General features: G+C 40.8%; 1 protein-coding gene across 1 annotated transcript in view; it reads left to right on the top strand.

Moving 5' to 3' along the window:
* The first annotated feature begins 669 nt into the window (after positions 1-669).
* Positions 670-23,620, top strand: part of MRTFA (myocardin related transcription factor A) — a 97,815-nt gene continuing 74,864 nt past the window's right edge. Inside the window, exons 1-3 of the mRNA XM_039391407.1 lie at positions 670-1,073; positions 9,461-9,524; positions 19,262-19,523. Coding sequence (XP_039247341.1) covers positions 670-1,073; positions 9,461-9,524; positions 19,262-19,523 — 730 coding nt within the window. The remainder of the gene's footprint in view (positions 1,074-9,460; positions 9,525-19,261; positions 19,524-23,620) is intronic.

Genomic DNA, 23,620 nt, shown 5'->3' with positions numbered 1-23,620 from the left:
CGATATCATAATGGTCTAACTATGGTCCTCTGCCCTGCTCTTCAGGGATGGCATCATTCCTCTACTTTCTCCACAATCCCACCTTCGTTAACTGAAGTTTTCACTATGACCATTTCACCCACTTGCACCACTTATTTTCCTGGCTTTGTACTACATCGAGAAACATTGTGTTTCCCCAAGAAAAGGCCCAGACCACCCAGCCAGGCACTTGAAGGGGCAGCTGAAACCTCCAGATCTGCTGAAACCTCCAATTCAGTCACAGGTCAGGCAACAATGGCGGCACGGCCCTCGTTGTTGGTTGCTTTGGGATTTTTTTTTCTGAGACTCAGGTACCCCTGAAGCTGCTTTACACACGTGAAAGTGCGGAAAAGTTAGGGATGCATTTCATGTGAAGATTTCTGTTGGGCAATCCCTAATTTCCAGCAATCTCGGTTCACTGAATATTATCTCGCAACTTAAGGTTACAACAGCACTGATAAAGCTGGACAATCGCCGCGCTGCTGCATTTAACTTCCAGCACTTAAGATCCAGCCTCTGCTGGGGACCCTTCACTCCCATCCCAAGGATTTGGGGTGGGCAGCACTGGGAGAAAACACGGGAGAAAGGAAGGCAAATATTCTTGATTTGTCATTAAGCCTAAACATCCCAGAATTAACATCACGCACCGGAATGGTTCGCGTTTTTAGCCCCCATAAACCACTCCCGCCCTCCCCGCGGCTCCCACACGGCCAGCACTGTCCCTTTAAGGCGAGGCCGACGCCCCGCCCCCGCCCCCATGATGACCTCATCCCTGCCTTGCTATTGGCTGCTCGTACCGTCAGTCAGGCTGCGCCCGCCCCGCCCCCGCCCCTCGCCCCCGTTAGCTTCCCCAGGTGCTCGCAGCCCATTGGTCAGCCCCCGTGCCGCTCACCTGCGCCTCTCCGCGCTGATTGGCGGGGGCGGTGCGGAGCGGGCGCTTCCGCGGTTGCGAGGCGCCGGCCGGCGGTGGCGCGGCCGCGCTGCGGGAGTGGGGGCGGCGCCTCTCGGCGGGGCCGGGCGCGGGCGGGCTCGGGGCGAGATGGAGCCGTGACCAGGTGAGCGCGGAGCTGCGCCTCGGCCGGGACACGCGGGGCGGCCTCTGGGGCCGCCGGCGGCATGGAGAGGGTGGGAATGGGCGCGGGCCCGCCCCGAGGGGCCTGCCCTGGCCGGGGCACGGCCGCTCCCTCGGGCGCGGGGCGGCTGCGCCCCTTCCGGAGCCCCCGCGCTGTGCCGGTGCTGCCCCGGCGCGCTCGGCGCCCCTGCCCGCCCACACCCCTCAAGGGGGCTCCCGGGAGCCCCGCGTTCCCTGGGTCGGCGGTGGGTGTTTTTCGGGGATCTCTTCCCGACGTTCCAGGCCGGGCAGTGCTGACAGGAGCCCCCGAGGGCTCAGGCAGCAGCCGCCTCCTGCCGCCCCCACCAGGCTCTCGGGAGCGGGGGTGGCTTTTTCCTCTGGAAAGATGCTTGTCCGTGCTATGGCTGGGTGCATATTTGAGGTAACATCCCTGTGTCCCAGCCGTCTGTCGCCCTCTCCCTGACTGTAAAATCTTGTGTCAAAGAGGACCGTAATTTCTCATACTCTCCGATCCCAGGTGAAAGCTCACCGATCTCCATGTGTGTAAGTGGAAATGCCCTCCTGAGACCTGGATCTGTGTACCCTTACACTTAATCGTGCAAACTTTGTGTTTAACGCGGTTCTGTATGATGCTGTTTTACGAGATGAACTATGAGTGGGCTGAGTAAGGGGTTTCAGGTTTGCTGCTGCTTTATAGCAGTTCCTTTCTGGTATTGTTTGTCCAGACAGTCTCCGGGCCTCTGCTATGAAACTGCATCTTAGTCTACCATCCATAGGAATTTAATTTTGAAGACATTAAAAAGGTTTCTGTTTGAGTCTATAGCCTCCTTTTTGGATCATGAAAACCAAAATGTGCTTTTTGGTTTTGTTAGGATCTGAAGAAACAGCTCTGAATGTTTGGAAAATATAAAATGTAGCTATTCTTGGCTGACTGTGTATATCCCAACATTTTGTCTGTATATCAGATTTGCATTTGACATCAGGGCTGGTTAGCCATGGCATAGCTGACTTATTGAAATTATGTTTTCTAATTGTGTGTTGGTTTTACTTTCAACTATATATAAGTGTAAGCTTTGAGCAGTGATTTCAAAATATACCTTTTGCTTGTGCAGAACCTCCTCAATAGGCTTTTGTAAAGACGCTATTAAAATCTGTATTGTAGAACTGCTAAAAGTGTAATGCCTTTAGATCTTCATAAGTATTTCCAAAAATACTTCAGTCATTACTGAATATGAAATGAGAGGGACACCCATTTGTTCCCATTTGCTGCAGTGATTAAATGAGTGATCTAATAGTTGTGATTAAATAGAATCTAATAATAGAATTTAAAATAAGTGTATGATTTGAAGGTAACTGTGAACTCCTGTTCTTTAGATTCATGCTTTCTGCTGAAGGGAGAAAAGAGACTCAGGGTTGAAAGCAAATGCCATAAGCTTTTCAGAAGTAGGCGAATTTACCCTTCTTAATTAACAGTTATTAACTTATTGAGCCCTTTCCATTTCTTCCTCTCTTATAATTTAGATACCAAATGTGATTTCAGGAAAAGAGTGAATTATTGCCAGTTATAGTTTCTTGAACATTGTATTGTTCTGCACAAAATAAAAGCAGTGCTGGGTTTTCTGGTTCCAACAGTTGTGGAAGCAGCTTTAATTTCTATTTAATTAAGGCCATCCACTCTCATCATCATGTGGGAGAAGGCTCTGAAATCCTGAGGCAATAAGCAGATCATAAAATAAAATGCAAAGAAAGGGAGTACAGAAGACATTTTGACATAGGACTAAAAGAATATGGCATTTTCCCAAAAGCAGTCTTTAATTTTTCCTCCCTTTGAATATGAAGTAATGGGAAACCCTTAGGTTTGAGGAGTGCTTGCTTGTGGGTTTTTTTTAACTCTGACTTCTAGTGGCGTGGTAAAGCAGCAGCATTTTTCACAGACTCTTTCATCCTGATACTTCGAAGTGAAATGTACATTCAGGCAATCAAATTAATAATTATTTAATAATAATAATAAAAAGCCCTACTGGATTTCCTTCACTGTTGAGCCATGATTGCATTGCTGTATGGTATTTAGTGGGGAAGAGGGCAACTGTGCTAGATAGAGAAGAGGATCAGAACCAAAAAGGTTTGGGTGTTAGAGTACAAAGATAAATTCTTAGGATGTATCAAAACGTTATCACAAGATTAATTATTGCATACATTTGGAATGTGCAGGGTTTCTCCATATATGCTTTTTACTTCAAAAACACAATTTATAGCAACTCTGAGTCTTCTGTCTTTGCTCTCTATACTCAACTGTCCTTCCTGTGTTGTAGATAATAAAATCGGTCTGTCTCAATGTCTATTTACTTACTGATAACTCAGTATTGTGATTAAGATCCCTTTTGAAGAGTACAGTTGATTTCCTCCATGTAAAAAGAGGTAACAATTAGCAAATCTTATAGTTACACAAGGTTCTTCCTTTAAAGATTTTTTTTTTATCAACTGTGTCCTGAGGGTCACTGTCTTTTCCTGAGAAACTGTTGGAGAGGAAGCAGAAAAGGCAACTGTTCAGCGGTCTGAAACTGTCAAACACCTACTCTGGGAAAGCCAAATCTAATTATTTCCTGTTGGACATATTGCTGAACTGAGACTGCAAACAGAGGATGTGGTTACACAGACATTTCTTTTAGTGTTAGTACTGTCTTGAACAGCTCATATTCCCATCTGCCTTTTTTTTTCCTCCCCATCATGTGCTGTCACCTCAGTAGTGATGGTATGTCTGTGGGGCTGCATGCTGGGCCTGTTAGAGACCGGATTTTTAATCTGAGCTTGTTCTATTCCTCTCCCTCTCAGACCCCCAAATAAAAGATGGGGGAGGGCTGAAGGAATGTGTAGCTACAGTGGAGGGAGAGCAGAAGTGGATTAGTAAGAGCTGCAGCTAAAGGGAACCATAGTTTAAAACTCTTCTATGATTCTTTTACGCATGTGCATCAGATGAAATGGATGAGTTTGTGTGAATTCAGAAACTCATTTCTATGTCAGTACTCAGTTCAGTTCTTCAGGAACACCCGTGTGTGGTTAATGTGTATGTTTTTCCTTCCATCCTTTGAGTGCCTTACAGAGTGCAAACACTGGTAAGTGGGTTCTTTGGGGGAAATGAATGGCATTGGGGTGGGGACAGTTTTCATTACCAGTCTTAGGTATGCTGTACTGGTCAGTCAATGCCTTCACATTTTTAAATGTGGGTTGTCCTGGTGGAGAACAAACAAAAAAATACAGGAATCTGACATCAGTCTGATAGTCTGTTTTCAGATGTGAAGAAACTACTGCTAACAGTATCTCACTTTCTTTGATCCTTTCCTATTTCTTATAAAATACACTTATTTTCCACCCAGATAAATTTTAGTTTTTCACTGAGTAAGGTACTGTAATTGTTTAAATTAGATTGGTTTATATTTCAGAAATTGGAGTAATGGATTTAGTTTGTGCAGCATTCCTTTCCCCTTCCCTCCCCCATTTTCTTCTCTGTGTGCACAGCATCATTATTCTTGTGTGAAGAAATATTTTGGATTTAGGCACATGGCCATATTGATAACATCTCCATAAGAAGGTGAAATTTAACACAGTCACAAGTCTTTCTAAGTCTTGAAAGCTAAAGGCTGAGCTTTTAATTGGGAATTTCTTGTGCACCTTAACCTCATGCCATACATCTGCTTTTGCTCTCCTACCACAAACTAGCGTGTCGACTGCTTCTACTTATCCTTCTTAATTAACTTGTGCTCCCTATTTCAGCTTGTTTGGGCCCTGCTGATCCAGAAAAGCAGGGTTTTTGTGGAGCACAGCAGAGGAAGCCTGGTAGCTGCTGCTGCATGTGCCAGCACGTTATTTGTTAAGAGCTGATCATCGGGGGCTGCCTCTGTGGCACTGAAAAAAAAATTTTCCCCTGGACATGGTCAGGAACTGCTGCTGCTGCCACCGGCTCTGCTTGCCATGGGTGCATGAAATGTGTATATACCACAATGCAGGGGCCCCTGACATAAAGCAGTGCAGAAATTTGCCTATTTTGTCATCTTCAGTGAGGCAAATAAATGTGCTGACTACATGTCATCTTCGTGTTAGGGGAACAGGAGACTGAAATGATATGTCCAGTTTTGTGAAATTAATTTTGGTTTGGGACAGTCTACATCACAGATTGTTTCAACCTCAAATTAATGCTTCCTGTAATATATGGCAATTACGACTAGTTCTAGCCACACTAGGGAGAGGGGGTGTGGTTCCTTGAGTTCTACCCTTGCTGTGGTTTAGTGGAGCACTGAGGATATGTCTTCACTGCACGATTGATCCATACGTTCAGCACCCTCTCTAGACTTACTCAAATGAGATCATCCTTTACACGCAACCATACCCATGTTACGATGAACTAATTCAACTGTTTATGTGTGTGAAGGTACGGCTCTGAGCAAAGATTAGACAAGATTCACTTTCTATCAGTTACAGGGAAGCTTTTTCTCCTTGAGGAAGAAACTTTTGGGAAAAAAACATTGAAAGACTCTACTTGAATGATTTCTTTTTTAAAAATTATTACTACTGTAACCCTCTTTAGTGATCTTTATAGCAATATAAGAAGTTTTGAACATAATGCGATTACAGTCTGCATTGTAACCTGATTTCTGTCTCACTGTGTAAGATGGACCCAAACCTGGATGAGAGTTTTCTTAGAGTGATTGGTAGGACCAAGTTAATATTAGGCCTAATATTACTCTCTGAATTCTCTCTCATATGTCTTGTCGGGCATGCTTTACCGGAACAGATCACTTGGAGTCTGAATCTTTTCAAAGCCTCCATCTGAGAGACAGGATGGGTGTTGGAAGGATGTGATATGAGTTCTGCATTGCCGTATTCAGATCAGACTTGTGAATCCTGTCAGTGAGTTTCTGTGTTGTTCAGACGTGCTCAAGCTCCAAGTCACCAGTGAAGGCAATAAGCCATTGTAATCACCGGAATAGCAGCCATTTGGCTTGAACATGTAAACACTGACATATAAACATTTCCATTGGATGGAGAAGTTTATCAGCAAGATGAGACTTCTGCATTTCTTAGAGATGACACTATTTTTTCTTCAGAAAATCTAGGACAGTAGAGTTTTGCCTGCATTGACTGTATAGTGAGAGGAAAAAGGAGTGTTGGAGGAATGTTTTGATTGTGCTATGAGCAAAGAATAATAAAAGCAGTTTAACTGTGGAATTTTGCCAGAAAATGTTTCAGTTATCAGATTAATCTTTGCTCACTTGCTGCAGTATAGGAGGAGCAGTAAAAGAGCTTGTCTTTCATTACAGTTGTAAGGCTGTTCTGCTGAATTTTTGTGAAGTTTGACTTGGTTTTGAAGGCAGGGTGTGTCTGTGTTCTGTCTTCAAACTGGATTGAAATTCCATGGAGTGAGTGAATAAGGATAATGACAGGAATATATTATACCTGCAGCATCTCTTAGCTTAAGGCACACACGTATTAGAAAAAAGTTGACGACTGTCCGTGCCTATTGCAAGCCAATTTGACTCCTACTTGGGGTTCAGATGGCTAAGAATAAATCTCAGGATGCAATACTTTAACCACCTCCGATTGAGCAGGAGCTTCGATGACAAATAGGACTGAAAGTTTTAAAGTTGACCTTTTATTGGCCAGAGTATCTGGAATAAAACTTTAGTTCTTAGTAGAGAAAGAAAGATAAATATCTGGTGTCCTGGAGTATGAGTTTTACATGGGAGAACAAGGATGTCTGGACTCCTGAGCAGGCTGATGGAAGTGCTGGAAAGTCAGGAGAAGTAAATAAACTGAGGCAAGAAAGTTATTGCAATAATCAGTCCTGTTTTCTGAGTGTGTGCTTGCATGTACACACACACACAAGTTCTTTTTCACAAGGATAGTGCTAAGTTTTTGCAAAGATGCCAAAGTCACTGAGTGTGTGTGTGTCCCGTATTGTGCCAGGTGAGGTGTCTGTCCGGCCTGGTGTTTGATTGTTGATTACAAATGCCTTGGAAGGGATGTAGAACTGGGGGTGTACAGAGAGGTTCTTTCCCTTCTGCCTCACCCTCCAGCTGAGTAGGAATAGCCTGATACATTCTTCAGACCTGGAATATTTAGCAGTTTGAAGTTTTCCAGAAAAAAACTTGCTGAAGAAAACACAAAGATTATTTTGGTTGGTTCTGGGGTTTCACTTCTGTAAAAGATTAGCAGATGCCCTGTACCAAGTGGTAGGAGAGGCTGATCAAGAAAAGACTCAATGTGAGAGCTGTCTGGATTCAAATGAGATTCGGGAGAACGTGGATCATAAGTGCTGGAAATTAAATGCAGCAGCTTGATGATTGTCCAGCTTTATCAGCACTGTTGTAATCTAATATTGGAAGATAATATTCAGTGAACCAAGATTACTGGAAATTAGGGATTGTCCAGCAGAAATCTTCAAATGAAACACATCCCTAACTTTTCCACCCTTTTGTGTGTGAAAAGCGGTTTCAAGGGTACCTGAGTCTCAAAAAAGCCAAACCCCCAAAGCAATCAACAAACACCAAAATAAAAAACTACTCAAACCCAAAAGATAACAAAAACTGGCACTAGGGCAAAGATTTAATATATGGATAAATATCACTCACTTATTTGTGATTTAACAAACCAACACCATCACAACCAAACACTCCATACCTGAATTTTGATGTTATGTGCTTAATGCTGTCAGAAGAATACTCCAGCAAAATTATTTTACCAAATTATGTCAGGTACTTTATTATCATGTTGGAATAGCAAACTCTTAACAGTGGTTAATTGTTTACATCTTTGTGGAAGACTTTCCTTGACTTTCCGAGGCCTTTTTGCCTTGCCTTTTAGGAAATCTAGGATCTGCAATTCTGTGAAAAGTACATTTTAAGTATATACTTGGTTTTGTAGCCTTGCATCATTATCATGTTTCAGTTGTATCAGTTTGGCTATTTATTAAAGAAAAGTAATTGCTTGTTACGGATTCTCACGTTAAATTAATTAAGCGGTTGTAAGTAATTCTAAATATTGACTTGATGACAAATACTGTAAGAGGTGGCAGAATGAATTCTTGATTCTGTGATAGAGCCATGATTAATGTGTGCTGACACATTTTATTCAAAGAAAAATAGAAACATTCTCTGTAAGGGAAGCCTCTAAAGTAGTAGTGTCACCTTGGTTTTGATTTGTATCTTACTGTAAATCGCTTCTTCAAATCGTTAACTGGAGAGTCGACCTAGTAGGTGTGCAATTCATTACTGTAGCTGCTGCTAAACCGTGGCCTTCTTTAATTTGCTGGGTGGGGATCAGAAAACTTTCACATTTTGTGATATGCCAACTGTCCAAGCATCGAGACTAATCAGTCTAATTGGTCTTATTCCTAATGATGTTGAAGTAGTAGATAGCTCATTCTATTTTTTGTGTTTCATTGGAACTATGGTAATGCTTCTGTCCAAAGTCCATCCAGTCTGAAGTTTGTATTTAGGGAGGTGCCTGTTTTTTTTAATTTGATGTTATTGACAGAATATCATGGCATCTCAACTGCAGTTTTGTGCTTCTGATGTCTAGGAAGCCCTGAAGTCTGAAGAGCTTGGAGGAGGAAATGGAATAGAAACTTCATGTTAAAACCTTCCTATGATGATTTGTATTTTTTTAAAGGTGGCTAAGGAAGTAGGAGTGAAAGTATGGCAACTACAAACCAACTTCTGACACCTACCATTTGAGACAACAGTCTTCCAGAGCCTCTGAAGTAATTTTTTTCTAGTCAAGTACTGCTATGCACACCTGTTCAGGCTGTATTGGCAGAGCAAAGTGGTGTGTTACTTCAGTACGTTTAGGAGTTTTTAAGGTGCACAGGAAGGTTATCCTGGGCCCTCACTCCCCCAAAAAATGGAATTCCCATTGCAGTCTTGACAAATCTCTGAAATGTACTTTTTTACTTTACCCTGGTTTTGTTTGGATGGATGTAATAAACTAGTCATAACAGGCTACAACTTCTACCATCCAGTGTTTAAGAATGATTTCAGTACAGGGACAAGAAAACTGAGTATCATTTGGTGAATATTCTACCTTAGTAGATCTCAAACACTGCATTCTTCAGAACTGACTAACCTGCTGTCCTAAAGTAAAAGTTCTGCTCTGCAAGTAGCATGGGTATGTATATACAAGTGTGGCAGTCTTGATGGTAATTCAGTCCAAGTTCTGTTGTGTGTGCCAAATGAATTAAAGATTCTATGTAAAAAGAATCCTAGATAAAGAACTTCACTCCTTACTCTTAAAGCAGAAAATGGGCTGTGCTGTGTTTAGTTTTGTTTGGTTGTTTGTTTTTAAATCTCTGACTATCTGTCCTATTTTCTCTTTCAGTGACTGCGGAGAGAGCTGCTGGCATGGAAGTGAGCTGGGTTTGTCCGTGGGAACTGTGAGTAAGGTGTGTGTTGTGTTCTTTTTGCTGTCTTTAGTCTGTTCTTATGTGCTGAATTGAAAATTGCTTGTGGTCACTGAACGTGAGGAATAGTATTGTTTAGAGATAAAATATTTAAGTATTTTGAATTTGCATTGATGTCAAGTGTAACATCTATGCATCAAGGACTTTATAGTGTTAACAGCATAAACAGCACACTTGCCCACTTTTCAATGCTGCTGAGCAATTATAAGACTTGTTTTAAAGAAAGAAGCAGAGAAGGCTGAATTTGCTATCCTTTGAATCAGCAAAGAGCAGCGTTCCAATTCCCCCACCCTTCCACCATGTTCTTTACTCACATTCATTAGATTTACATGTTAGGGAGCACCTCTTGAGTACTTGCTACTTCTTTTCAATGAACTGGTTAACTTAAGCAAGACAGTGATATTGATATATGCTTCTCTGTGAATCACTGAAGAAAAATCTTACCAATTTTTCAGTAGGGGGGAGATCCAAGGGTGGAAAGTTTGTTCTTGTAGGGGAAAAAGGGAACAGAGTATCTAGTAACTCAGTCTCAATTGCTGAGATTTTCACTTAATGAATGTCACACTGGGTAGTAGAATATGCCAATAAATGCAAAGAAATTTGAATTGCACACCCAGTGTCCGTTGATGGGGAGGAGAGACAAAATCAATTCAGATTGGTTTAATTTCTGTAGACAGTTTCATAGTCATGACTAAAGAATGTGACTGGGGTCAGAAAACTTCTTCCAGACTCTGTTTCAGACTTTGGTTTCACACTGTACTTGAGGTAATTGAAAGCTGTCATTTTTTCAATGGGCCTTGCGCTCCTCGATTTTTTTTGTTTGTTTGTTTAGGTTTTGTTTGTTTAGGTTTTTTGTTTGCTTTTCTAATGAGATCTAACAAATCTGTGGTTGCAGGGTTCAGATTGCTAGCACAGTGGGAAAACAAGCATGTTCCAAGGTGTAGCTTTTCATCAGAACAGCAAGCTGAATTGACTTGCTCTGTGGCTGCAGTCACTACTTGAAGGAGAGAAGGTGAGAATTTCAAACTGAGGTGAGGTGATACAATATGGATCTACACTCTCAGTCACAGCCTAGGATCAGACTGAAATAGTTAAAATATAAAACTACTTCCTCGGGCACGCTAAAGTAAGTTACCAAAAACATTGCCATAAAATCCTTAAGATTCTATAAGTTCTGCAGTTTTGCCTGCTACTTTGTGCTGACATGAACGCTTGTGCCAGGAACTGAACTGACTGAAATCTAACTACTTTATCTTGGTTTAATTCTTTTTTTTTCCTTTTAAAAATTTATTTTCTTTTAGTCTAGATTTGTTCCCTGGGCTGTCTTTCCTTTCTTGCTCAAGTCACCACTTTATTATGTCCCAGGCCATCCAGTTCTTGTCCCAAATTCCAAATCTTCTGTGTTTGAAAGTGTATTGTTTCTTTTGAGGTCTTATTTCCACGCTTCTCTTGTCCAGTGAATTTCTCATCCCAATCTGCCCTAAATCCACATTCACCAAGAGTTTCTTCATATTTTCTCAACCATGAATTTCCAAGTCACAGCTCACATCTGGCTGCAGATTGTCAGCATTCCCTTTTCTAGTTTGCTGCAGCCTCCCTGTTTCCATTGGTTGTTGGCATCTGTTGCCACATGCCTTTGCTGCTGGCTGAATCCATTGCTTCCCCTAGTTGCCCCTATGGGGTGGGAAGGAATGCTTTGCCTCCGACATGAAGGAAAACTTAAAAGATGCATCAGACAGCAGTTGCAAGGAAGTCAGTCAGAAGGTGGTGAAAAACAGGCAATCCTGTTCTAAACACACTGCAGTCCATCATGCGTTTCTTTGGCAGCAATGCAGGCTCAAACAGCTTGCTCCCTTTCTTGGCTCCCTCTGTTTTGCTGGCATAGCTGTTTTTGTGGCCATGGTGAGCCACTCTGGGGAACACATGCTCCTGGAAAGAAGTGTTTTCTCCTAGATTATTTTTCATCTGGTCTAGTACATGTTGTCTCTGTAAGATTTGTGTTGGTTTCACGATGAGGAAGGTATGAGAGCAGGAATGTGCAGCAGGCTGCTTAAGTTGGCACCACTGCTAGATGTTTAAGTGTGCTCTTTGACATTACAGTTAAGTTGATCTTTCAGTGTGCTGCTGTTGCAAAGGCTGGTCAAACCTCTGCACAGCTGTGTGCTCCTACTTCTTCCTTTGCATCAGAGCTTGTGATTGTGCAGCCCCAGGGCACATCCAACTAGCTGACTGATCCTGGAAAAAATGGTTTCTAATCTTTTGCAGAGTGGATTGTCTGCTGGTTCGGCTGACCTGAGTCACCCTGTGGGTGCACAATCATTAGATCAGACAAAAGGGAAGCTGCAGGAACCAACAGCTTGGTAGCAGAAGGCTGGATTCCTCTTTTAAATAGGATGTTGAGCCTATATCATGACCAAGGCCTAAAATATACTGGTGTACCTATTGATACATGACACCTGAACATCACGTCTTTTTTGGTCTCTTTTATTCTTTGAACTTCAGCAGAAATTGTTGTTTCTTCAGTAGCCATCATCTTTAGTCTCACAAACTGGATCATTCATTCAGCACACTAAGAGGTATGATAGAATTAGGTGTCTATAAAGTACTTCACTAGTTTAAGGCTCAGCATCCTCTAAAATTGGAAGAATGTCTTCCTCATTCATACTTTGAGCTTAAATAAGATCTTCAGAAATTGGTAGAGAGTTCATTGTTTTTTTCAGCAAGGATTGTTTATTATAAATATCACTGTGAATCTCAAAACTAGCTTTGGTGTTATCAGTTCTTCTGTGCGCCCAGAGGTCATGAGATTGAAAGCCACAAAGTTCCTCCAAATATTGAAGCATGAAAAGTATTTCTTAAAAATATCTAGAATGGCAAACTACATTTCTTAGCCTATTTGTGGCTTTAAGAAATGAATGTTTAACTATGATTTTTCAAGACCTCTTAAAGACTTTCTATCACTGCGGGACTGAGTGAAACAAATGTCCTTCCTTGTGAAGGAAGTACTTAGGACTTAAGAAATATCGTTCTTGATGAGTGGTTATTAAAATCATGTGCAAAGCTGTTTGTCTGCAGCACAAATTATGCAGTTGATTGCTTTGCACTAGATATGCATCTTTTCTCCCTCAAGTCCTCACATCTCTATACAGCTGTTCATGCCTTTTGTCTGATAATATTGCTTGCCATTTTCTTGCTGACCCAAGCATGTTTTGACTCTTGTACTGATAGATTTGCTAGAGGTGGTAGCAGAGAGACACAATGATGATTCAAAGATATCCTCTCTTACTGTAGTGTTACTGGCACAGTACACATACAAATACAGATTCTTTAGCTCAGATAAAGTTGTGCTGATTTGAGTTTTACCAGCATCTTTGTTCACATGTGTTGCAGTCTTTGCCTTTATAATACAATCTTTGTAGAGTAGTGGCTTGTGATTATGGTAAAATGGACAGCTTACACCTCCAAATCACTAGTTCTAATCCAGAAAGAATTTGGTTACATTTTTACTGCTTTTGCCTCCCCTACCCCCCAATTACTATGAAAGTGAAGGCAGCTGATGACAGGTTTATTTTGCAGAAGACAAATGTGTGTGGAATGTGTGTGTTAAAATAAAATTCCATGATCTAAGAAGGTCTCTCTTTAGTGATCTGCATAGTTTGGTTTCTTAACGTCATTCCTCAGGAACAAGTTCTCAAGGCTGTACCCCCTCCAGGGTACAGTCTGTGATGTTGCTTACTGTATTATATAAGTAAGCCTTGTTGCTTACTGTATTATATATACTTTATGGACAGTTACATGTTAACTCTCAATTAAGTGGAGAACTAATTCTGCCAACAGTTGCATGCCTGAGTTAAGCTGACTGCCAGGAAATGAAATAATTTTTTTAATACAAATTTGGAGGTCTTCCTGTTGGTGATTTTTCTTTGCTATCTAAAGGTAAAAGGAATATCTCTCACTATGATTGTTATAGCTTTTCAAGCTAATGTGATGCTTCTTTTTCAGCTGCTGAAAACTGCACTTCTTCTAGGTATTCTTTTGATTTGTGATGATCTGGGGGATAGAGTTGCCTTTGGGCATGCCATGGCATTCTCTTCCAGTCTTCTCACTCATTTCAAGGATTCGTCCACTTAAAGCCTCTTTGCCCAAGATTGCCTCTTCTCTTGACTGAATGATCTCAGCTGGCATAGTCATTTAACAGAACACTGCTCTTGAGTTTAAAATAAAAAGAAACAAAACTGTCTTCTCAAAATAGCCCAGCTGCACACACATGCTGTTGCTATTAGGTGCTGGAGGTTGCTTAGCAATTCTTAAATCAGTAGGAAATTACTATTGCCCTGGCAACTCGGCCCTAAAATGCAAAACAAGAGAAAGCTGTTTAGAGAGGTGTCCTTTCTTGATCTGGGAATTGTGCTTTCCTCATCCCCCCTGCCCACCCACCCCCCCCACCCCGTGCTTCTCTGATTTTTACTTACTTATTTTTAAATTCCTTTTATGTTTTAATTTTAAATTTTGAATTCTTATGTGTTTTGCTCTGGTTATTGAGGTTTCACATTAGGGAAGGTAGTACTGTTCTTTGATTCATTTAAATACTGTCAAGACCTTGATTATGCCATGAGTATGTGAATATTGCCAAAACCATGCAGGGGCAACAGTGTGCTCTCAGGAGCCAGGAGTGCTCAAATTATGTTGCTATAAAGCACTAACCCACTGTCACAACAATACAAGCAGGAACCATAACACGAGGGGGAAGATGGGACTGCTCAAAAGAAACAATAGACACTACTTGTAAATATATAAATAATCATTATCCATTTCTGAGTTCTGAAGGTGTTCAAGACACTTCAATTTAAGACAGACAAACAAGGCAGAGTCAATTTTGCACAAGGTACAAAATTAAGAACCACAACCATTAATAATCTTTAGAAAAATATTAACTTTAACAAACCTGCAAACTACAAAGACTAAACTGCTCAGAAGCTTGTTTTACATGGTAGCTTTTTAAGTGCGTCCTCTTGCCATTGCAGCACTATATCACAGTAAACACACAGTAAACCTGACTAGCTTACTTGCTGGTGAAAAAGGTATTCTACTTTGCATTTACCATATGACAAAATACTTATAGAAATTTCTCTTAAAGCTGCTCATCCAGAAACACTGAAGGACAGCTCAAACCGCGGGAGGTGAAAGGGGAACAAAATAGACAGACATATGCAGTATGGAGACCTGTCTGACCAACAGTAAGCTAGTGAAAAGAAAACTGGGAGGGGGAAAAGGGATTAGGATTAGTTTCCTGTCATTTTAGCTCCATTAATCATCCCATCATAAGGGCAGACAAGCACCAGTGTTGGCACAGGGAAGCAAAAAAGGCATGTATCCAAGACTGCCCTTTTGGCAGGAGCTTAGGCCAACTTAGCTGTATCATACAACCACATCCTCTGGTTAGACACTGAACTGGCATTGCCAACAAAAGGAGCAGTCCAGCCTGCTCATTCCTCACTGCCTGTCAGCCAGCACAAGCTAAACCAGATCAAGGAACTGATCTGTGTTAAATTTGACCTGGCCACACACAAACTACTAGTTTTAATCTGCACCTGTTGCTAATCTGGCTTGCCACCCAGCCACACAAAAACTTGGCTATCATGAAGGACTATAAAGCACAAGGAAGTGAAAAAGAAATCAGGATGGCTACCTTTGATAGCAGTCATCTGAAGGTTGAAGATGGTTTAATCTATCCAACACATGCATGGTGACACAGCTGTCTGTGTAGTTGGCAATAGACTGGGGTGGCTGGTTTTCAGCTAAATAGATTCCCCAGTTGAAGAAGGGTCAGCGTCGGGATAAAAATGAGCAGCTGGACAGTGGAGGATTTAAGGGTTGGTTAAGCTGGTGTTGCTGCTGTAGAACATCTGTGGTATCACAGCCACTCTTGTCCCAGAAGCAACTGGTCCAAAAGTAGAAAAATGCCATGATAGAAAGCTTTTGCCTGGTTAGGCAACAGATGCAAATCCTTGAGGGTACTCATCCTGAAGCCCTTATTGGGGATGAGAAATACTTGCTCTTAATACTGTCCATCAGCTTCTGGATGACTCACTTAAAGATTATGATATGGTACATTTCTTTATGGGAAAGTTTCTAGTCTGTTCGGAAATGACAAGAAAACAAACATTGTAAAATTTTAATTAGGTTCTAAATATTAATCTGTGTAACTAACTGATTGATCATTTTATAATGACAGTTATAGGGTGGTATAGCTGCCTGGGAAGTCTAGAAACAGCCTTATGTTGGTTGCAGACAAGGATTTCATGTCTTTGACAGGACTTCTAAATATTGCAGCATGAATGATTATAAATCCTCAAAGCATCTTTCAAATGCCTCTATGCCCTCATCAGGCTTTTAATTGAAAACATTAAAATCAAACTCATCCAATTATAGCTTTTATTGTAGTCTTGAGGACTGGATGCCTTTTTTTTTTTTTTTTTCAATGTGGGAATATGTTACATATTAAGACTTGGCACTGATCTGAAAAAGAGTTCTCTTTCCCTTAGGTAGAGGCTGGATGTTTGTATGTAATAATGGTATAAGCTGGTTCTCTCCCTTGTGAAGTGCTGGGACAAGTGTTGATGATGCTACAGGGCAAACTACACCAGGAATCTGATTTAGAAGCAGTGTAAACCAGAAGACTAGCTTTTACACCTGGGTCAGTTTTCTTGTTGTTTTTTTATGTGTCATTGCCGATTCTTGTTCTGGCCTGAAATGGGAGATAATGTGGAGGAAGGAGAAGGCAGGCTTACCTAATGCATTTAATGGTTCATCCCAGTTTAGTTTTATTTGAGCTGCAACCCTGCTTGGAGTAACAGAATTGTTGTCCAGACTGCTTGAGAGTCTGGACAGTCAGGCTGATTTTTTTTGTATTTTGTGGTGATGTTCCACTGCACTATGCTGGTTCAAGTGTGCCTTGTATGGAGGAATTGATCCAGATGAAAAATAACCAAGGAAAAATTGCATTTCAGCTGAATCAGCAGGATGTAGAGACAGAGCAAGAATGACTGTCAAGTCAAGGTTTGCTTAAGCTGTGTTCCTTTGATTTGGGACAAACACTGAATGACATGCCAACTAGAATTAAGCTACCTTCCATCTGTGTCATTTTCTGCACGAGTTAGGAAATGTGCAAGTTCAGGTACAACTCTAGATAACCCAGCTGCTGTGCCGAAGTTTCATTGAACAATTTACTGGAGAAACTCTGGTTTATATTAACACCATTTGGTATGATGTTGCTCATGTAGCAAACTGGTGTGTGAGCACTGATCTCTTATTCTGCTTCTTGTTGTCACTGGCTCAGCTGGACTGCTTTTACTGTGGCTTGGCGCTGTGCTTTTACCTAAATTATAGAGTTCCAGTGGTCTGGATAATGCAAATATATCTAGATTAGGGAAATAGATTCTGTTGTTAAAGTGGTGTTTGAAATGTAATTTTCCTAGTTCATGCAGGTTACAAATTCCTCTTTAAAAGAAAACCCATTATGTCAGAAGTTCCTAAGGGCATTTGCTGTTCACCTAGTTGAAGCAGATCTTATGTATTTGATACACATGAAGCTTGGTTTTCTCCTTTTGGGAAGAGGAAGGAAATCTTTCTTTTTTAGGGTAGATTGAGGAGGGAAGGTTGAGTCTCCTGCCATTCCAAATCCCTGCAGGGTGGGTGTTAGATATGTCTGTCACCTGTTTGTGATTTCAGGCCTGGCTGCACTTGCCCTTCCGCATGAGCTGACCATCATGTGGAACCAGGCAAAGTGTAATGTCTCCAGTATGTCTCCTTCCATAAACTGAATTGGCTTTGGCTCCTCTAAGGTGGTGGGAGCAGTTCTTACCAGCCAGCCTCCTACCTGAGCAATTACTCTTCCTTTTAGCCCCACAGGTCTCCCATCTACAGGGACAGGCTTGAGGCCAACTATATTGGTCATGATTTAACTCTTTCCAGCCTTTGCAAAGATTGTTAGAGTTTACCAAACTCTGTTCTTTTAAATCTGTGGTTTAAGGGTGGATGTTTCCAGGTTTTCTCTATCCATTGTAAAGAGAAGGGCACGATCCCATTTTTTTCTCTTTTCAAATTACCGTTACAGTTTGTTTTCAAATGGATATGATTCTGTGTTTACTTTGGACAGGAAAAATATCAGGGTGGGGGGGGAGTAGGCACTTTCTAGCCAAATTTTAACTGAAGTAAAAGCAAATGCTTCGTATGGCAGTAAGGTTTGGCTCAGTCTCATTTGTTTTGTTTTAACAAGTACCATGTTCAGTTGGTTTTTGTTGTTTTCTGGGTTTTTTCCTCTGCCCTTCTTTTCTTCCCTTCAGATCATGACATAGGGTCCTGGGAATGAATATATGACAACATGGATGAAATAACATATATTCATTACAGTAAATTCTTACTGTTGACTTAAATATATACTGAACAAATTTTTGAAACAAATGTACTGCCACTTAGAACTTTGTTCTGAATATTATAGAACAAATGTTACTAATCAACTGAAGTATGAAACTGAAATGCAAGTGGGGAAAATTACTATTTGAACTCCTTTGTCAGCTCTCAATTTGTTGTTGTCACACTCATTCAGGTTAATTACGAGTGTTAAATGGAGAATACTTAATAAAAAACTGTATTGTTAAACACGTTGTTCCAAGTTAATGCTTTTTGATTGATTTCTGGAGGATTATCCTGATGGTTTTTACTTTGCTTCTTTGCAGGTTGCTTTACCTGCATCTTTTTGAAGCTGAAGGTTAGCCTCTGGAAGTACCTTTTGCTTGCTAAATTACGACAGTGCAGCAGAGTCTTCTGAGTTTAGACTGGTTGAAACAGCAGCATACTAAGAAGCAGGAGACTTCCGTCTTCATTAATCAAAACCAAACACGATTGCCCTTGTATAATGTCTGTTACTGTTTAAATGTTGACACAGTAACCATTTCACTGGAGACTTACAGCTGGTTTGTTTCTCTTTAAATTACTGAACAGAAAAGAATTTTAATTTGAATATTGACTACTTATTTAAAGAATTATGGAAATGTAATGAAACACTTTAAAATTGCTTATTTCGCTAAAGCCCTTTATATATTGCACATTTTGGTTACTGTAACTGAGGTTTTAGACAGGCAAGTTTGTTTACTTTATGTGGAATATTTTTCTCTTATTCATTTTCACCAATCGTGACTGGGGAAGAGAGAATGAAACGAGAACTATTTTTTGAAATGCAGTTGATTTTATCTGAAAATCCTCATTTGTTGTACCCAACTGTCCTTCCAGATTTATTATGAAGGATTACTTTACCTGATTGGAATTCAAAGAGACAGTTGTTAGAACACTATTGTTGATATAAAAGGACAGCAGTCAAGAGTTCAGCAAGGTTCTAGATTGAGTTGTTCCAGTGAAGTCAGCCTATCTGTGTCTTCTCAAGATTGGGTTCCTAAAGGACCAAAAGTTGAGAATGTTCTCATACTTTTAAAGAAAATGATAATAATCTGTAGTTTCATCAGTAGTTGTGGTGACGCTGTTGGAGGTTTATGTAGGTTTTTAAACTGAGTGTAGCAAGTTTCGATCACTAGTTGGATTTGGATTGATGATGACAACACAAACTCTGTACTGAACATGTTTCTCTATAACGTGGAAGACACCACGACGAACTGGACATACGGCGGAGACTCTCATGTGAGATTTATGGGTTTGTCTTGCAGGTTGCCATCACGAAAGCCAAAGTGGATTTCTCCGGCGTGGTGTGCCTGCCCCCTTCCGTCATTGCTGGAAATGGGCTGGACGGAGGCGGGGCTGGCGAAAATGATGATGAGCCGGTGCTGGTGTCCCTTTCGGCGGCCCCCAGCCCGCAGAGTGAAGCTGTTGCCAATGAGCTGCAGGAGCTCTCCTTGCAGCCCGAGCTGACCCTCAACCTCCATCATGGCCGAAACCCCAACCTTCCTCCACTCAGTGAAAGGAAGAATGGTAAGTGGGACCATGCACTCATGTCTCACATAGTGTGTCCTCACTAAGGAAGTACTGTGGTGATGTCATGGGACATGTTCTGATGACAGATCTGCTTTTTAGTGCTTCTTACAGTGGTTTTTTTTGTAGGAAGAACTAATAATGTAGAGTTCACAAGACTGAGTTACACTAATTGATTGGAAGGATTGATGTTACTGGCTGTGAAGGTTCCACAGAGCTCCAGTGATAAATACTTTATATTATTATTTTAGGTCAATACCAGACACAGCTTCCACGTACTTTGTGGTGACTAAATGTTGTGCAAAGCTGAGACAGTCAATCAAAGGAAGTGTTAGCTCATTTTCAGACTGTAGCCATCTGTAGATCCGTTTTCTTTGCCACCTTGGTCTACACTTACCAAGGGTGAGTAACTTGCTCACTGCAACTGCCTGAAAGGTTCTGTCAGACTTATTGGAAGGAGAAACAAGACCTAGAGTGAAAAATTTAATATCCTAATAGGCCTTCTGGTCCTAGAATGAGAATGACCTGCCTGTGTTTCTGAAGTTGCAGGTACTTTATGGGCAACTATTTAGTGGGTGACAGTTTAGTGGCAAAATACAGGGTCACTCAGTGACCGGAATTCCTGGCTTTGGAAGACTGTTAACTGTCTGAAGCTCAGGGTCACCAGGCTGCTGTGCACATTCAGCCTCATCCTGTGACAGACTGATGAAACCATTTGATGAGTGGTGGCTTCTGTTTGGGGCTTCCTTTTGGTGATCTCCCTTCACTCCATCCTCTCAGGTGTACGTTGGTGACTCTTGGCAGTATGAAGGTCTTGCTATAGTCTGAATTCATGCTATCACCTGTGAGCTTACTAAGGATTTGAACGTAATTGGGTCCTGTGTGCCTTATAGTGTTGGACATTGTAGAGTTGCATAGCACAGCATATTGGAAATGCTGAGGACCTTTGGAGTGACTTTATAGCCAAAACATAATGCTTATGGTAAAGTGATTTAGAATATTTGCAGTAATTTGGATTAGAGGGCTACCTCACTTAACATGCCTGGATCTTTATGTCCAGAAACTAAGCATGCCCTTCTCTGAATAGTGTATCAGTATTTTGCTGTTTGGAAGAATTAATTAACTTAAACCCAATATGTTGTTTTTTAAGAGTGTAAAAAGAGTTTCCTTACATTATATCATCATTACGTGATCACAGTTATGTTTACAGGCCTTGAAATGGAGAAAATAGAAACTGCAAAAACAGAACCAAAAGCTTCTAATACTTAATGTTTGCAGTCTTCTAAGTATAAGATAAAAGACAACAGGTGGAGATAAAGGTGGTGATGGTAAATAGAAGAAAATTGGAACATTAGCACGGTAGACTGATTTCAGCACATCTGAACTGGTGGTACACTGGGACATTTTATAGTTATGAAGACAAGGAGAGATTTCAAATGGAATTTAATTAAGATAGTATCGAACTGATAGAGAGCTTGAAGGCAACATGGGAAAAGCACATGAGCCTTTGTTTCCAGCACCTGACAGCTGGCCACCTTAAGGTGACGTGATTTTTCTGGAGGCAGAGTTCTTCTCTTAGCGAATAAGGCATGATCAAAGGTCCTGAACTGGGAAGAAGCAGTTAATTCTTGATGCCACAGGGAAAGGGATACTAGTGTTGGGAACAGATGAGAGTACCTTTTATAAAAATGAAACTTGTAGCAGCACTTTGAATGATATTGTTATGGTCAGAGGAAAGCATATTCTGTTACAGGAATGAAAGAGTCTTTGTAGGATTCAGTTGTTTGATTAAGTTTAAAAATTGGTATCTTGGGAATATTTTACAGAAATAGATGGTTTTCCTCTATCAGAATAATGTTATTTTTATGGACTCAACCTTGGAGCTATTATCACTGTGGTCTGCAAATCTGCTTGACTTGAACAGGTTGTGTTTTAAAAGTATTTGGAAAGGAACACCCCTGCCCATACCTTTTGCCAAAGAAAATCGGGATATGCCCGGAAATGACTCATTAGGTGGGTCTTTTCAGAGCTGATTCTTTATCAGGGCTCAGCACAATAGTGGAAATTTTACTGCTGGAGGGGCAGCTTTTCAGACTAGATGTAAAGTCCAAAGTTCCTGATCTAGATTACCTGAATATACCTTATCTTTGGAGGTACACAATGCTTTTTTCTCCTAGGCTGCAGTATGCTATGTGTTGTTTGTGTGTACATTCATTAAAGTATTATGGGACTGAAAAGTCCTGTTGAAATATGGTTATCTGCAAACTGTCACAGCATAAAAGAGTACTTGGCTTTGTGAGCTGTTGAGAAATATAACTGATGCATTTTGAATTAATAAATGTCTTCCTTCAATTGGGAACTTCTCAGTTATCTTGGGGGTGGAGGTTGCACAGCTGTTGAAAGCTGTTGAGCTTGTTAAAACTCCTTTTTTAAATATGGTACATCTTTGTTGTTGTGCCCTTGGCTTCAAACATGTTAAAAAACCTATAATCTCCCAGTTGAGATGGCAATCTGCTTAAACATTTGAGCAATCCAAAATAGTTGTAGAAGCATATCTTGTGCAGTGGAACTACTTCTGTGACAACTTGCCAAATTCAAGGTATGAGGAAGATTCAAACAGCAGCAGTGGGAGGGGAGGAGATGGTAAGTAAGAGACATGCTGGAAGCCGCCTATCTGTGTCAAAGGGTCTCCTGTTTGCAGTTCTAAACAGGCACTGCTGACTCACAGCTAAACTAACTATTTATGCTGAGAGCTTCTAACAGATTAACTCTTTGTGTAAGTTTTGCTAAACAGACTTTTCTTATCTGTAGATATCTGTGGAAAAGTATTACATGGATTTGTACTGAATTTGTTACTTCAGGCTGTGGTTCTGGAACATAAACTATTAGCAGAGTTAAAATAGAAATTTCTTTGGCCTGTGAAGCATCATGGAATTATGTATCCCATGGGAGAACTGGGAGTGCAGTCCTGTATGCACATGATGCTATATGCCCTAGGACAGCAGATTCCTTTTTTATTTTTTTCCTTCTCTTAGAACTGAAGAGCAGCAAGACGCAGTCTCCGGGGGTTTTGTTGTTGGTTTTGGTTTGTTTCAAACCCAGACCTCTCTTCATATTCTCCCTTACCACAGCTACGTTATCCTTATAGTCACACGTATCCTAGAAGGATAGGTACACCTAGATACACCAGTGTAAAGACTTTGAACATCTTGACTGCATAGTTGTTACTAACTTACTCTAAATTGAAATGCCATAAAAGATAATAGGGATATGGAGTTCCAATATGAAGCATTTGAACATAAGGGATAGCTTGGAAACAATTTTTTTGTCACTTCAGTGGAAGGAAACCTTATGTGGTAAGGTGTTAGTAAAGTATTTTGACACAATTATTAGGTTCTATTCATACATCAGGCTACATGGGACATTTAAGGTGTAGATATTTAATTTGTGCTTCACAGTGAATTTTATACCCAAAAGTCACATTCCTTTTCCTTTTCTACCCATGTACGTCAAGGCCTCAACTTTAACTATGAGAGATTACCTGTGACTGACTCATTTGTTGCCACACGATCCAAAAAAAGTCATTACAGAGTCATCTGAATCTCTTCAGTATATCTTGATTTTTCTCAGTCACCTATACTAAGATGCCCAGATAACTTTTCCCAACCCTTAGGGCAGGGTTAGAGCAAGTCCCTGATGAATGTATTTACGAAAAAAAAGAGAAAAAACCCAGATGATGAATATTCAAATCTTATGTAGTTTGATAATTTCTAAAAAAAAGTCCTTCTACTTAACTGTCATTTGAAATTATGGTAATTGCTCCATTAGCTTATTGACCCATTTCCCCCAGATGAATTCATAGTTATCTTTGTCCAGTGGTCATGAAAAACATTATGTTAGAACCCTATGATAGTCTTGGTTTCTTCTCACTGTAGGCTTGTTTAAGAAGAGTAACATTCTTTTGAATGAACTGTTGCATTTAATGATTACAGGTTTGGACGAAACTTGTACCAGCTTGCCAGTGTTTGGGGTTTACTTGGTCTGGGATGCTTGCTTCTACAAAGTACCATATGTGTTGGGGGAAGAGAGACTAGTTG

This window comes from Pipra filicauda, unplaced genomic scaffold (assembly GCF_003945595.2).
Source record: "Pipra filicauda isolate LSUMZ 115617 unplaced genomic scaffold, ASM394559v2 scaffold95_size2449627_pilon, whole genome shotgun sequence".
In the NCBI taxonomy this organism is placed as follows: domain Eukaryota; kingdom Metazoa; phylum Chordata; class Aves; order Passeriformes; family Pipridae; genus Pipra; species Pipra filicauda.
The sequence above is the reverse complement of the archived record's forward strand: the minus strand, read 5'-3'. Positions and strand labels throughout refer to the sequence as shown.